This window comes from Gossypium hirsutum, chromosome D02 (assembly GCF_007990345.1).
Source record: "Gossypium hirsutum isolate 1008001.06 chromosome D02, Gossypium_hirsutum_v2.1, whole genome shotgun sequence".
NCBI lineage: Eukaryota > Viridiplantae > Streptophyta > Magnoliopsida > Malvales > Malvaceae > Gossypium > Gossypium hirsutum.
The window spans coordinates 59589344-59605885 of record NC_053438.1 but is presented as its reverse complement, the minus strand read 5'-3'; the positions used below and the strand labels follow the sequence as shown (position 1 = coordinate 59605885).

General features: G+C 32.5%; 1 protein-coding gene across 1 annotated transcript; it reads right to left on the bottom strand.

Moving 5' to 3' along the window:
* Positions 1-1184: 1184 nt before the first annotated feature.
* Positions 1185-5686, bottom strand: LOC107909718 (protein-tyrosine-phosphatase MKP1). The gene is made up of 2 exons (XM_016837350.2): positions 2545-5686; positions 1185-1977 (listed from the first exon to the last, which is right to left on the bottom strand). The coding sequence occupies exons 1-2, from the start codon at positions 4975-4977 to the stop codon at positions 1906-1908; spliced, it is 2505 nt and encodes an 834-aa protein (XP_016692839.1). The 5' UTR covers positions 4978-5686; the 3' UTR covers positions 1185-1905.
* Between the last annotated feature and the right edge of the window lie 10856 nt (positions 5687-16542).

Below are 16542 nucleotides of genomic sequence, written 5' to 3'. Positions count from 1 at the left end.
GAGCATATATTTTAGTACTATACAAGTTTAACTTTCTATGCTTGCCACGTGGACAAGCTAAAAGAAGGAAAAAGCAAAAAGATTTTGCTTATTCTCGTCCATAAAGGTTAAAATATTTTTACTTCATACTTTGAATTTTAACCTTTCTCTCTTATTTTAAAATTTAATAGAATTTTTAAATATAAAAATTAGATGAACTAAAATTTTTAAAATAAGATACAAAAAGTGCTTCACTGACTTTTATTATTAGTATTAGAGAACATGAATTTAAAAAGAATCGAAAAAGATTATGAGTAATTTTAAATATTATATATAAAAATATAAAGAATTAATTCTTGAGTGAACTCAATGTATGTTTTCTTTCTTTTAATTTTTTCAAAATTCGATATTTGATATTAATTTTTGTTAGAATTTTTTAATTTCTAAATAATGCATTTAACATTGTCATTCTAATTAATCAACACAAATTTAATTTATACTAAAAATCTTATCACATGCTATGCATGTGGAGACCACATATTCAGAACACAAATACATAAAATTATTAAAATAAAATTTTAGTTAAGTAGTAAATTTAAGGTTTTATTAATGTCATTAGTGTTTTTTCACTCATTTTTTTAAAAATAAAAATACTAAAATATCTTCTAATAATACACTTTATTTAAAATACTAAAAGATATTTTTGTAATTTTCTTAATCGAATTTGTGTCACTGTTTGACTCGGAACACCAACTCAATGAAAGACAAATAATAGTTTAATAAAGCTTAATTTAAAATTAGTTTTTATTATTAGTTGAATAGATTATAGAAAGAAATTGAAAACTGTAAGTAATAATTAATTAAATTGAGTTGTGGATATTGTTTTTTAAAGCTCTTTTTTTAACTGAAGTCTAAAAATAGACTTGAGAAATTGATGTAACAGAGGTTGAATGTTTGTAAAATCTCAAAATTGATTTTCTTTAGAAGTCTTTTAATTCACTTTCTTAATATAAATATAAATGTATCAAATCTTAATTTTAAATAAATATGATTGTTAACATGGTTGATAAGTTTTGATTGTTTTGACTTTTTTATCAAAATCAATTGAATTAATCCAGTTTGGATTGAGTAAATTCATTGATTTTTTAAATTTTAAAAAAATATTTTTATAATATTTTAAATACTAATATTAAATATAAATAAATACAAAAAAACACACAATTATTTTTTATTCAACCCTAAAAACAAATAAGTTTAAAAAACCGTCCTATGTTTGGTAATAGCTTACCTGCTAGGTTACCATCAGGCATTTGTGGGTTCTTTTTTCTTCTTCATCATGTCTCGAGCTTTTCTCCAACCACTTAGACAAGACAAGACAGTTAATGTTTAGGTTGAGACAAGGCCATGCTCGTTAATGCCAGCCCTACCCAAACAAATGTAGGGACTGCAGAGATAAATGGCTTCCCTTTCTTTTACCTTTCACCAATCGTCGTTTTTTGAAATATTATGCTAAACTCGATCTATTAAAGAGTTCAAATTAGCATGTTTATGGATACAAAGTTACAAAAACTGCTAGTGCTTGGTGTCTGGTGCCCAATGATTTTGATTTTTCTTTTCAACCCAAAACGCACAACCGCTTTTGGTGGGTACCTTACCCCACAGGCTAACTGCAGAACAATGAACAGCTTATGGTAATAGCAGCATTACTTCCAGTTCGTGTTTTTTTTTTTTTGGTTAAACAATGTCTGAGATCTTCGTCAGCAATACATCACACAAGCAGGATGTAAACCCCTTGCTTCCACTGCTTGGGATGCCAACTCCCCGTTTTACTCGATCTACAATTGCGATATTGATCACCATCCATTCTGCCTATCCATTGAGGATTGGAATGGTTCAAGCTCCTCTCAATAATGGTTGTTGCTTTGTTCAGCCTTTGGGATCGGTATAACAGTTGAAAAGCTTCCAAAATTGCTCCGGCTCCTCGCCTTCTGTGACTACCTGTGTTTCGCAAATGAAGTTTCAGACATTAAAAAATGTAGCTCAAACTAATCAAAACCATGATGATAAAAAAAGTGGTTTAGAAGACCCCATCATATGCATGCTGGGGAATGGCTTTACAAATGAAAGAATATAGCATGAATGCCATCCTGTGATGCTTTACACCGCCACGGCACACAACCGAGATGATCAATAATCTAAGACTCACATCCGCAAGCATGATCATATTGGTTCTTATGGCATCAGCAAGTTTGATCAGCTTGTACCCCAGTATCAGCTTTAGTGATTGGGCAAATATACACATAGATCTCCGACTTAACCGGTCTAACCTCTTAATATTTACCTCTTACTATTTATCAAAGGAACTAACTTCATAGATCATTACTACCACCAAACTAGATTTGTATATGTTATCTTCTTTATCACTAGGTGGAAGGTGATTCTACTCTATTGGTTCATAGTTAGAAATCAGAGGATTAAAGCTAATAAGCTATTTACATGAACATAAGTAACCACAGATTTTAATGAAAATATAATTTGTTATATAACTTCCAAAGTAACGGTTACCTGCACCGAGGCATTTAATGGCAAATCCATTTTGTTAAGAAATTCACGGCCAATAGATTCCCAATGAAGATGACTATCCTTGTTTGTGCCACCAGAGCTTTCAGATCGGCTTTGACCTTTTCCGCACATAACTTCACGGCCTAGCCAGATATATAAAACACCAGAACAATCACTTGCATCTGGAGCTAACAACATATATGCTGCTCCAGACTCAAGGATGTGATGAGATCCACGCATCTCCACTTTACTGAGTGTAGGCCACTGATATAGAGCCATGGTGGTTATTCCTCTAGGGTTCTCAAAGATAGCACCGGATTGAGCATGACATTCACCGTATTCACTTTGATTTTCAGTCCTCCCATGTGACTTAATGCTAACAGCAACAACTTCAGCATCTAACGTTAACTCCTCTGAATCATCTTCGGGCTCATATTGATTACAATCTACATCATTCATTACATCATCATCATCCAACTCGGGCATAGAAAAGGACCAAGACCTCACAAGATTCCTGGGGACTTGTTCATCAACTGATGGTAACACCATGCGTGGTGGAGGATGACTCCCTCGGCGCTCAGCAAGTGACGGAGAAGTACCTTTACAGGGCGAACCAGTAATTGCCACACTCAAAGTATGATCAGAAGAAAATGTTTTTTGGGGTGAAAGGGAAGTTTCTTTAGATTGTAAACAAGAATATATATCAATAGCTTCCAGGCCTGAAGGTGAAGGTTGCCGAGAAGACATATACGAAAAGTCAGACCAATTAGAGGATGAAGGCGAAAAAGCGAATGAACTGCCATAGTCAGACGTTGAAGGTGAAAGTGTAGGAGACTTGGAACTGAATTTTGGGCTGCTAGCCGCAAAACTAGAAAAAGAACTTGGTGAACCACAAGGGGACCTTCGTGCCAGTGGAGAATCACAAGGAGTAACTAATTGTTCTACATCTTCACACGGACCTTTACTTCGAATCGGGCTAGTATCTGGGAAACAATCAAAGGAGTCGGGTGACCCACATGGAATGATTGATGGCGAGGATGGTGATGAGAGTGAAACATTATCTTCTGCTTCTGAATCTCTACGAGTGTCGTCGACAATCATAATTGATCTATCAGTGCCAGGAGTCAAATTACAACCCAATTTGGATGAATTGACAAATTCTTTCATGATGCCATTAGCAAACTTCTGCCTTAGCCTACCCCATCCATTCTCTCTGGCAGGAAGGCAAGTTTCTGATTCAGCAGCAGACACTGAAAATGGTGGAACAACACCACCAGCAAGTGCCTTATGGAAAAGCTCAAAATCCAAATCATAATCGCCTACCTTCCGTTCACCAACGCAAATATTGGTTGCTTCGGCAGCTGCTGAGACCTGTCCAATAGCAAGAGCATCCCAGAATTTCACAGGCTCTTCCCCTTCTCTAACAGTTATAATAGGACCCTGCGCCCGTTCATATCGAATAACCTGATTGGCAGCCAAACTAGCCCTGTTGGACATAATATTGCTGCATTTCTTTCCAACCCAAACATAAATAGCTGAAGGAACATGCACAATGAAGGCCCCACGGGAGTCAAGCCCTTGTATACCTGGATGATTCAACAATTTTGGCACAAGATGAAGAGCATCATACGAGGAGTGTGGAGCCATTTTATACATCCTAAGCAAAGAATTAGGGCTTGCAGGCGCCGCATGCACCCTCTTTTGGCACTGCAAAAGTTGGAAAGCGAACCCTGTATTGGGATTAGTCACCCCACGAGCTGTCTTCACATACTGAAATGCATCCTCGAAGCTCTGCACTTCCCTCCACATGAGATACGCAATCACCAAAGAAGTCGATCTAGATACTCCCTGGCAGCAGTGCACCAAAACCCTCCCGCCTTGCTCCCGAACATCCTCGAAGTAATCAAACACATCATACAAAATGCTAGTGATATCCTCGGACGGGTTGTCCTGTAACCATAGCGTCTTGTAAACAAGATCGTTCTTGAAATACTCGGGACAAACAAAACCAACACAGTTCAACACATGAGTAATCCCATTCTTGGCCAAAATTTCCCTGTTCTTAGCGACGGCATCACTCCCTAAATATATATGATCCGCAATCCTGGAGCACTCTTTGTCATAGAAAGCTAGCTTATCTTTCCTCAACTGAAACTCCCTATTGGAACCGGGACTCGGAAGGGGCTTAACAGAACCTCTAGGCGTCTGGGGATGAGGCCAGACACCAAGGTCATCAGAGCCAGCGTTTGGCCACTCTTCCACCGGCCTTCTTTTTATACAAAGAGGAGGCAAACATGATCTCCCTTTTGTGTTCGTAGGCGGTTTTGGGTTCGGCTTAGTTGGTGAACGGTCGGTCCAAGAAATTGACCGTAGATATGGTTGCCGGGCGGCGTCAGCAGCAGTCCCGGCAAGCCGGTTTTCTTCTTGCCCAAACATGTTAAAAACAAAAAAAAAAAAGAAAAAGAAAAGGAGTTCCAACCAGAATTCCAAAGAAATTAACTGATACCCATTAAAGGATACTTCCAGGAAATTCCCCAATTCATGGTCTTTCCCCTATTTATAATAAATAAACCACCCAAATTTTCTACCTAAACCCCTTGACTCTTCTCTCTCTTTCTTTATTTTCTAAGTAAATGTACAGAAGATTAGACAAAGAATCAAATAACGAAGAAAATTCAAATACGACTATGACTCCGTAAAACTTCTAGCTCGTAGTATTAGCTGAGGCTTCATGCCACCAATAAGAATCCAACTGTCATATACAAAAGAGGAACAAGAAATATATATATAATATTTTTTCTTTATTTATCTATTTTATTAAAGCTGGGATTTTTGAAGAGAGACTAAAATACAGAAAAAAAAATATCATTCCATTGAAAACTCAACTTTGACCAGCGAAACTTTGAAACTTGAATTTGGAAAAAGAAAAAAAAAAGGAAATGAAACTGATTAATTGAAACAGGGGTTGCTGCAAAAACTATTCAACAAAAGAGAAGAAACAGAGGAAGAAAACAGGGTAAGTGATAGAGACAGAAAGGGAGAAGTGAGTTCGTGGGAACGAGTTATGGGTGACACAGTAGTAACAGCCAATGGGAGATGATTTTGTTGGGTTTTTGAGAAAAGAAAAGAAAGAAGAGAATGGGTCAAAGTGACACATCATCCTGGTATGGGGGCGTATTAATAATGCATGTCAAATCTTGTGAGGTAGTAATGAGGAATAAAGAATTTATTTTCATTTTCTTTTGTATTTTGAGATTCATAAATATTTTAAAGCAAAATTTTTGAAATTTTGATCTACCAATAGCAATTAAATATGTTAGATTAAGTTATTAGTTTATGTGGTAAATTTATTCTATATTTAATATTTAATCAGTTCTAGTTTTTATAGTTTTTTTTAAAGGTATAGTAATTTATTCTGCCCTCTAATTATAAGAGAAAATTTATTTTAATTTTCTATTTAATTTTTTGCTCTAATAATATTTAAACTTACACTATTTATCAAATTACCTAAAAATAAATGAAAAACTTAATTGTTAACTTTGCTAATATAGAATACACATGAATTGTCATGTCGATATCACGTCAGCAATTAATTAAATTTTAAAATTCAAAAATTTTTTAAAATTTTTAAAAATATATAAAAATTATTTTTAATATTTTTTAATATCAGCAAAGTTAGTAAATGTTAATTTTTTATTCATTTTTGGATAATTTAACAAATAATATCTATTTAAGGGCTAAAAGAGATAAAAAAATAAATGAGTAGCTAAAATGATTTTTTTTGGTAAAATTAAAAGGTCAAATAAGTCATTACACATTTTTTAAATTTTAAAGTTTCAATCCAATAGTCGTCAAAGCCCTTGATGTAAAAGAGAAGTGTTATGTATTAAATTTACACCTAAATAATTCAATGAAAATGACAACTAATAGTTCTATCAATGAAGACGGTAAGGGTGAGGCTTATCAGAATGAGGAAGCGAATTCGGATATAGTGATGGCAGGGGAATTGGACCAGACACACCACTTTCATGGAAGGGGAGGTTGTTAAGGAAAAGTTTTCATGTTTTGAGAGGGAAGAATGGTGGATCAGGTATCGAAGAAGATGATGACTTTACCTTTATGGAATAAGACATCATGAGGTCATTTGTGAACGGTATCCCATCAATTAATTTTTCGAAGAGAATTAATCAGCTGTTAATTAATGATACGACTTACACTACAGTGATCAAGCTTTTAGGTAAGAGCATTGGGTATGCAATGCTTCAAAATATGCTTTGTGGAAGCCAAGTCAGCCTTTCAGTTTGATGGATATTGTAAATGGTTATTTTCTAGCCAAGTTTCGGAACCTAAAAGATTATGAACGAGTTTTTTCTCAAGGGCCTTGGATCATCTTCGGTCAATATTTGACAGTTCAACCATGGTCCATTAAGTTTGACTTTGAACAGCATTTTCCTAGTGTGGTAATGTCATGGATAAGGTTCCCCAGATTCTCAGGTTATATGTACAAAAAGAAAATTTTATGGGAGATTAACAGACTAGTTGGAAAGGTTGCTAAGCTAAACTTCAATACCAATAACAGAGCAAGAGGTAAATTTATGTGCTTGACGGTCTATGTTAGTTTGGACAAGCCTCTGGTATCTCAAACTACGATAAACGAGATACTTTAACGAATAGAATATGAATATTTTACCTACAATATGTTTCTCATGTGAGTGTATAGGCATATGGAGGAGTTTTGTTCTATGAAGGTGATAAATTGAGAGGAAGTTACTGATGAAACCCCGAATAGCGGTGGAGAAAAAATGACGAATACGGCACCGGAGGTAGATTGCTTGTCCAACGACAACGACATCTATGGCTCGTGGATGATCGTCGAGAGATGCAATAGGTGAAATCCTAAGGATTCTAGAAAGATTGACTCCAGAATTAATAGAAAATTGGCTATCAAATCTAGATTGAATGTGCTAGAAAATCATAATGAAATGGAGAATTTGCAGGAGAAAAGGCATAGAGAGGATTTGGTCAATAAAATTAATGGAGCTGGAGGGTAAAATTCTTTAAAATCTGACGGCATTGCTAATTTTTATACACCCTCTCTTAAAAATCCTAAGCAAGCCTTTTTTTTCGGGCCATGTGAAAGTACTGGGGCAAAAGAGCCCCAAGGCAAGGGAAAGGTTGGCCACATTGATGTTCAGATTGGGAGTGATTTAGCATCAGTGGGCTAGGGAATCATCGATTCATACGATAATGGACGGGGGTTTATTAATTTATTGGATAGGCTTGGATTCATCAAAGTGACAAATCAGGGGATGGTGTGGAAGGTCCAGCAATGTTAAATCAAGATAAGGAAACCCAGCTGCTACTTTAAATGATGAGCCTGAACCTGGTAAGAACACTAGCGACCAATCGGTGGTTAATTCTCCTAGTGCCAAAAATAAATCTACTCTTTCTTCCCATTTCAACCCGATCTTTGAATGGAATTTAGAGGTTTCGTTGTCTAGAGAAAATAGTATATTTGATTCCTATATGCATTTTGATGTTGTTTTTAAGGAGAATTTGCATCCAAATCCTTTGGTCAAATGGAGGAGGTAAGTAGTACAGGTGTAGTCGCGGGTGTACGTTCTACTAAAAGAATTTTTTTCGAGAGATGAAAAGGCAAGAAGCTTAATAGGACTATTCAGGATAGAGGAAATATTTTTAAAATTTCTAGTAACTAGGTTCCTCTGTCTGAGTCGATGAGCAGTGTGGTTGAATTAATAAATTCTCAAGCTATAAAGGGCATCTCAAATGATGGCCCTAATGAAGCAAGAAAGTAACTTGTTTTTGGGCTGGTATTTCGACAGTAAGTCTGATTTTGATTTGATTTATTCTGTAATTATGGATTTGAATCTATCACTATTTTTCTTGAAACTTTCAAGGGTGTGCGAGCTTTAAGTTTCCTCGAATTTATAAGGAGTATAATCTAGAATATAAACCAAATATTGTTAGTTTGCTGGAACTAAAGACTAGTGGAAGGAAAGCTGATGAAGTCATTGCCAAGTTGGGTTTTCAATGTTCTCACTGAGTTGAAGCGGTGGGGTTCTTAGGAGGTATTTGGATTGGGTGGAAAAACATTGTCAGTTTAGAGGTTGTCTATAATCACCCGCAATTCATTTTGGTTTGAATCCATAGCAACATTCCTTCTCAATATGCTTTTATCACCTTTGTCTATGGAAGTCCAAATAAAAAGAAACGAAGGGTGATTTGGGAACAAATAAGAGCGATTATTCCTCCTATCTCGATTCATTGGATGGTAATTGGTGATTTTAATGTTATTCTATCCTTCGATGAGAAAAAATGAGAAAGCTCTAATGAGATAAGATGTCATTATTTTGGAGAGTTTGTTGATTGTAATGGTCTACATGATTTGGGTTTCAAGAGTCCATTATTTACTTGGCATAGAAGAGGGACTTTCAAAATACTCGATCATGCTCTAGGTAATGATGCTTGGGTTCAAGCCTTTCCGAATTGCATGGTTATTCGTCTCACTAGGCTCAAATCAAATTATCAACATTTCCTTATTAATTTTAATCCAACACTCTATTTACCTAAGAGGTGACATTTTCGTTGTTTGGCGGGATAGGCTAAACATCCAAGCCTTTCCAACTTCGTCAAAGAGATTTGGAGGTATGATGGTGATATGTTTGAGTCCTATTCTAATTTAACTGCTAGCCTTAAGGTCTGGAACAAATCTGTTTATGGGATTATTGGAGCACGGAAAAAAAGTTGATCCACTTCTTATCTGGTATATAGAGGGCTTTGGAACATTCGGATTTGGATTATTTGATTTATAATGAGATGGAGATTATGGAGGAGTTAGAATTTGTTCTTTATTATGAAGAGTTACTTTGAAAGCAGAAATCCCAATGTGATTGGCTTAATTTGGGAGATTGGAATACTAGATTCTTTCATCATTGCACAATTAAAAGGAGAAAGGCTAATCGTATCATCATCTTGAAAAACCAGTTAGGGGATAGGATTTACAATCCAAATGACATTCAACAAGAAGCAGTCAATTTCTTCTAGAAATTATATGGGGAACAGCTGATTCTTGGGAAAGTTTTACCTTCTAGTTCATTTCTTCAAATTGACCAATGTGATAAAGATTTTTTGAGGAGAGTAATCTCTAATGAGGAAATTAAGATTGCTCTTTTTGATATGGCCTCTTTAAAGGCTCAAAGTAGTGATGGTTTCTATGCCTGCTTCTTTTAGAATCAATGCGAAATTATTGGGGAGGCTATTTGTGATTGGGTTAAAGGAGTTTTTAGTAGCAGCTCTATTGATTAAGAGCTTAATAATACCTTATAGTTCTAGTGCCTAAAGTCCTTACTCTTAAGGAGTTTTCACAATTTCAACTTATTAACCTTTGTTTTGTTTTATACAAGCTTGTTTTGTAGGTAATAGCTAATCAATTCTTCCCTAAAATTATTTCTCTTAAGCAAGCTAATTTTATTGTGATAAGAAATATTTCAGATAATATCCTTACAGCCCAAAAGGTTATAGACTCTATGAAGGCTAAGAATAAAAGATGGATGACTGTTAAAATCGATCTTAAAAAGGCTTATGATAGATTACGGTGGGATTTTATTGATGGTTCCCTTTAGGCTACTAGCATATCGGAGTTCTTTAGGAGAGTGATCATATTAACAATTTCAAACTCTACCATGCAAATTTTGTGGAATGGAGTGCCAACTCAAAAGTTTAATCCTCTTAGAGGCGTTAGACAGGGCTGCCTGTTATCCGCTTATATGTTTGTGCTATGTATGGAATGGTTAGAACATGGTATTCAATCGACTATTTCTAGCGACAAGTAGAGTCCTATTAGATTATCTCGCTCGGGACCTGATTATCTCATTTGTTCTTTGCAGATGACTTGGTTATTTCTCTAAGGAAAATTTAAAGCATGTTATGGCCCTCAAAGATATTCTTGAAAATTTTTGCAGTATCTCAGGTCATCTCAGGTCATCGAGTTAATGCTCGAAAAACTATTATCTTCTTTTCTAGAGGAGTAGATGTTGATCTCAGTGATAAATTGAGTAGCTTACTTGGGTTTCAAAAGGTACATAATCTTGGTACCTATCTGGGTGTGTTGTTATTCCATGACAGAGTTACTTGCTCTACTTTGAGGTTTGTGGTGGAGAATGTGCAGAGCAAACTGAATAACTGGGACGCTAAGCAGTTGCCACTGACAGGTAGAGTCTTGCTCAGTCCGTTCTTCTTTCTATCCCTAATTATTTTATGCAATCTATGTGGATTCCTAAAGGTATATATGATGAAATTGAACACTTGGCAAGATAATTCATATAGGGCTCTTCTAGTGGTGTAAAGAAGATGTCGTTGTTTAATTGGGAATCTATTTGCCAACCCCATTCTTGTGGTGGTCTCAGATTTCGACATCTAGAGGGTTAAGATACCTATTTTCTTTCCTAAAGTTGGCATTTAATCTCGTTTCAAAAGATGATGCATTATGGGTTCGGGTCCTTTGAGCAAAATATAGGATGACGGAAAAGGTACCTAAAAGTATAGCGTGAGGAAGTTGTTCAGTTGTTTGGAGAGCCATTGCTAAGGTATGGCCTTTATTGCACGAAAACTTAGTATGATCTGTGGGGATCGAGAACTCTATCTGATGTTGGAAGGATCCTTGGATTCCTAACTTAGATCCTTCGATAAATTATGTACCTTATCAAAATAATCTCATTTCGGACTGTTTGTTATGTGACATGGTAACTAGAGATGGGGCATAGAATTTGGACTTGTTTAGAGTTTGGTTGTCGGAGGATATTGTTAAAAGAATTATTAGTATTCCCTTTCCGTATCCCTCTACAAGGGAAGATAGAATTAACTGGATTGGCACCTCCACTAGGTCTTTTTCAGTGAAAAGTGCGTATAGATCACTTCGAGGGAATTCTTGGCATACTAAAGATAGATGGTGGAAGGTTATTTGGAAGTTTTCGAAACCCCAACGTATTCAGTTATTTTTATGATTAGTCTTCAAACAACAATTCTAACGAATATGGAACGGCTAAGGAGGGGTATCAATCAACATGGTTTGTGTCCGTTATGTCGGCTTGGCGATGGAGACTTAATTCATGTCCTTAGAGACTATCCGATGGCTAGCGAAGTTTGGCTTCATGACGTACCGATGGAACTTGCAAAGCATTTTTACAAGTGATCTGATTGAGTGGATGGAAATGAACTTATGCTCTTAGATTTGGCTACCGAATATAGGTAGTCTTTGGGCAAGTATTATTGGTATAATCGCTTAGCGCATATGGAAGAACATGAACCTTTTTATCTTCCAAGGAACAACTTGGAACTTCACCGAAACTATTAAGTCTTCTGTGAGCTGGGCAAAACAATATTTTTAGCTCATAGAGTCAATTCAACAGAACACTTTGAAACTACTTATGAATCTTTTATGACAGGTAATTGGATTCAATACACTAATGGAACTAATAAGATGGATGCGATAGTTATTGCTACTGGCAGGGGCAAAACCAAAAAAAAAAATTAAGGGGGCCAAAATTAAATTGTAAGTTTTACAATAGTAAAAATGCAATTTCACCATTTTAATACCCTATTTCTTTATAATTTTTAAAAGATTAAATCAAATTTTTATATTTTTAAGAATGGTCAAAGTGTAATTTTACCTTTACTAATTTAAAATTTTAAAAAGCCTAAATGGAAAATGTTTCACTTTAGGGGGGCCAGGGCGCCTACCAGCCCTTGGCTACTGGGGCTGATGTATAAGCAAGAAGGGGAATGTATCCTTGGATTTAATCGATATCTGGGGCTTTGTTCAGTTTTTGATGTTGAACTCTGGGGTATTCTAGATGGTTTGTCCCTCATCCAAAAGAAGGGATATCAAAAGGTTGTGATCCACACAGGCAATCTAGAGGTAGTTAAAGCCATTCAAGATGTTCATTTAACATATTCTTCCTCGGCTTTGTTATAAAGGATACATATGAGCTTACAAGCTATACAACATTGGAGATAAATCATATTCCTAGGGAGAGAAACCAAGTCACGTATCGTATTGCAAAGATGGCTATGACAAGGAGTATAGATATGCAGGTGTTTAAAGACATTCCTGAAGATCTACTATTTGTTCTTGATATTAATAGAATAGCTAATTTTTTTATTATATTAGTTTGATATAGGTAATATGTTTTCAAAAAAGAAGAGAGAAGTGTTATATTAAATAACTCTTGAAAAGTTGCAAATACTCCGCAATGATGGAAATTTTAATAGAAATTAATAATAATCTGATTAATATTTTTAAATAAAAAAAGTAATATGATTTAATTTTCAACTTGTGATTAAACCATAATCCTCATTTAAGTATAGAGATTAATAAAATATTTTAGCCTTCTTTCTTTAGTATTAAATTTATAAGTACTGTAAGCGGAAATTATTTTCGCTACTTGAAAACAATTTCTAATTTAATCAATAATGAAGGATCACTTAAGAAAAAAAAAATTTTGTCACTCTTCCATTAAATCTTCATGGAATAGTAATGCATACTATTTTTAACACATAGACATTCCATGTAGACTATTTTTATCACCTAATGTATATATATTAAAAATTATGTTTTTTCCTTTTTATCTTTTTCAACAATCACGTCATTATAATACCTAGATTCACACATAAGAGTGAGCATTTAATCGAATTGAATCAATCAAATTGAATAAAAAATTTTGAGTTAGTCCAGTTGATAAATTTTTTTTTATCATCCTAATTGAAGTTGAAAATTTTTCCCGAATCTAATTGAGTGACATTGTTCGAGTTAAATTCTTTTAAAAAAAATTAAACATGTTAACAATATTACTAGTTTCAAGGTAAAGCACAATAATTTGACACCGTATATATTGTAAAATTATTTCAAAGGAAAAGATATTTTAGTTTACCGTATATATTTTAAAACTTTTTCAAAGGAAAAGATATTTTAGTATCGTAAACTTGATTTAGTAATTTACTAGTAAGGCCTCAAATATATCAATTTCAAAATATATTTTTAATTTTTACATTTTTATATAATTTTCAGAATTTTGTATAATATTTTTAGTTTTTGATATTTTTATAATTTTATAAAATTTTGAAAAATTTTTATAAATATTTTGAAAATTTGAAAATTATCTTATTATTTTTATTAATTTAAAATTCATAGGGACAAAGGGGTATTTAAACCAACTTGTTATTCGAATTATAAAATTCAATTTGACTCAAACTCAAAAAGCTATCTTACTTATTCTAGTTGATTCGGACAAACTAAATATTATGTAATTTATTATAATGAGTATGTAATTAGTTAATAAATTTTAATTAGGAAGTTAGTTAGCTATTCATAGCTGGTCATGTATATACATAGTTGTAAACTTCTCATCAGTGAATATTTTTCAGCAAATTCTCTCCGATTCAATTAATTTTAAAATAAATATATTTTTTTCCCAAAAGGAGTTGGAGTAACAAAACAAAATTACTTTATCATTCTCATAGAGTTTGAGCCAAGCTCGTATTTCATGATCCAATGTTATTAGAGATTTTTGTTTTTTTAGAGTTTGAATATTACTAATATAACAATACAACTTCATATATATAGGATGAATTATAATATAGAAAATGAACGGCACAAAACTCACATGTAATTAATACACAAGGTCCACACATCACATCATGATAAAACTTCAATCTTAACAGCACGTTTGGTTCGCTGTATTAGAATAGAGGCGTAATGGAATAGAGGCGTAATAGCAAATCAATTGTTTGGTTCAATGTAATGGAATAGAGGCGTAATAGTATTATTGTGTTTGATTGAATGGAATGGAGGTGTAATAGCATAAGGAAAAAAACTAAAATGACTAAAATACCCTTAGCAGAAATTTGTTTAGGTAAATGATTATTGTTATTGTTATTAAATTTTAATAAGATTATTAATATCAATAATAAATAATTTAATCATATTTTAACATAATTATTATTAAATATATTTTAATTAAAATATATAATTTAATAAAATTCTTAATAATCAATATTCTTATATAAATTTACTCAAATCATAATATATGATACTATAAAATATAATTTAACATAATTATTATTAAATACATTTTAATTAAAATATATGATTTAATAAAATTCTTAATAATCAATATTCTTATATGAATTTACTAAAATTATAATATATGATACTATAAAATATAATTTGAAATAATTATTATTAAATATATTTTAATTAAAATATATGATTTAATAAAATTCTTAATATTAAATATTCTTATATGAATTTACTAAAATTATAATATATAATAGTATAAAATATAATTTAAAATAATAATTATTAAATATAATTTAATAAAAAAATATAATTTAATAAAATTCTTAATATTAAAATATTCTTATATGAATTTACTAAAATCATAATATATAATACTATAAAATATAATCTAAAATAATTATTATTAAATATAATTTAATATAAATAAATAATTTAATAAAATTCTTAATATTAAATATTCTTATATGAATTTACTAAAATCATAATATATAATACTATAAAATATAATCTAAAATAATTGATTTTGTGGATTTGATTAATTGATGACTTAATAATTATTATTAAAAAAAACCCATTTGAATAATATAGTGTGTTAAATATCTTCCTTTTTTTTTTAAAGAAAACATGATTTGTTTGTAGCATTTTACTTCTTCTTTTTTTGTTTCGTTTGTTGAGATAATTTTTGTAGTGTTAATTATAATTGAACATAATTAAAAAATTAAAAAATAAACTCCATCAAACCTGTGAGCCATTCAAACTCCATCAAATTCTATTAGTACAAGACTCTTGTAATTCTACAATAACAAACACAATGATACTATTTATTTTGTTACAAGAAAATTGATCAGAAAAGATCTCTGCTTGGAAATGAAACTAATTTAGATGTAGATATTCAAACTCCAAATCTACTTGATAACACATAGTACATACTGAAAAAAAAAATCAAGGACTAACTGATCTTTAGGAAGAAGCTCTAGATAAAGCACATTCTACATTTTTGGATATGTTCCCACAGCAATATCGGTATATTGATCTTTAGGAAGAAGCTCTAGGTAAAGCAAACAGTTCTAGTGCATTCAAGATGAACATGAAGGCAACATATTTGTAGAATGCAGGTCTTGTTGCAGAAGGAAAAAGAAGCAACAGTAAGGGCTAGTTTGGATGGGCGGTGTGTTTACCTCCGGTGAGGTTAAAAACAGCGGTGGCGGTGAGATTAGTTACTGTAGCGGTGAGATTGGGTACTGTAGCGGTGAGATTAGAAATAATGGTGGAGTGTGTGTTTGGATTCAAACGCAGCTGTAGTGGTGAGGTGAGAATGAAAAATGACTATTAAGGACATCAGATTAGAATTGATATATAATAGAAGTTATTTAAATTATTTTACTTTTTTAAAATTATTAAAATATGCAAATTCATTTAATAAAATATTAAAATGTATCTTCCAATATTTTAATGAATTATATAATTAATTTAAATTATTTTTTAGATAAAATGATAATTATTTTTAATTTTTTATAGTTATAATTAAATATTTTTTTATAACAATGATAAATATTATTTTCACAAATAATAACATTATACTTGGATCAAATTTTGAAGTATCTAAACGGATGATTTTTAATAAAAAAAAATAGTAACATAAGACATAACAAGTTTCATTATTACTAGAAATTAGGTTATGATACAAAATGTGTTTACAAATATTGATTCATTAAACTAGTTGCAATGGTTTCCCTTAACATTGTGATTTCAAGGTCACTTTCTCTGTTAGAAGAACTTGATTCACCTCTGTCAAACTGGCTTGAAGAGACTGGCATGTTCGGTATATTCTCAAATTCTCGAAAATTCTCATCATTTGACCAAGCATGTCTTCGAATGTAATTATGCAAGACCATTGTTGTAAT

Bases quoted from the DNA above. Each gene is read 5' to 3' on its own strand.
- LOC107909718 (XM_016837350.2), bottom strand. From the start codon at position 4,977: ATGTTTGGGCAAGAAGAAAACCGGCTTGCCGGGACTGCTGCTGACGCC. The intron at 1,978-2,544 runs GTAACCGTTACT...TGCGAAACACAG, and splicing joins CATTAAATGCCTCGGTGCAG to GTAGTCACAGAAGGCGAGGA.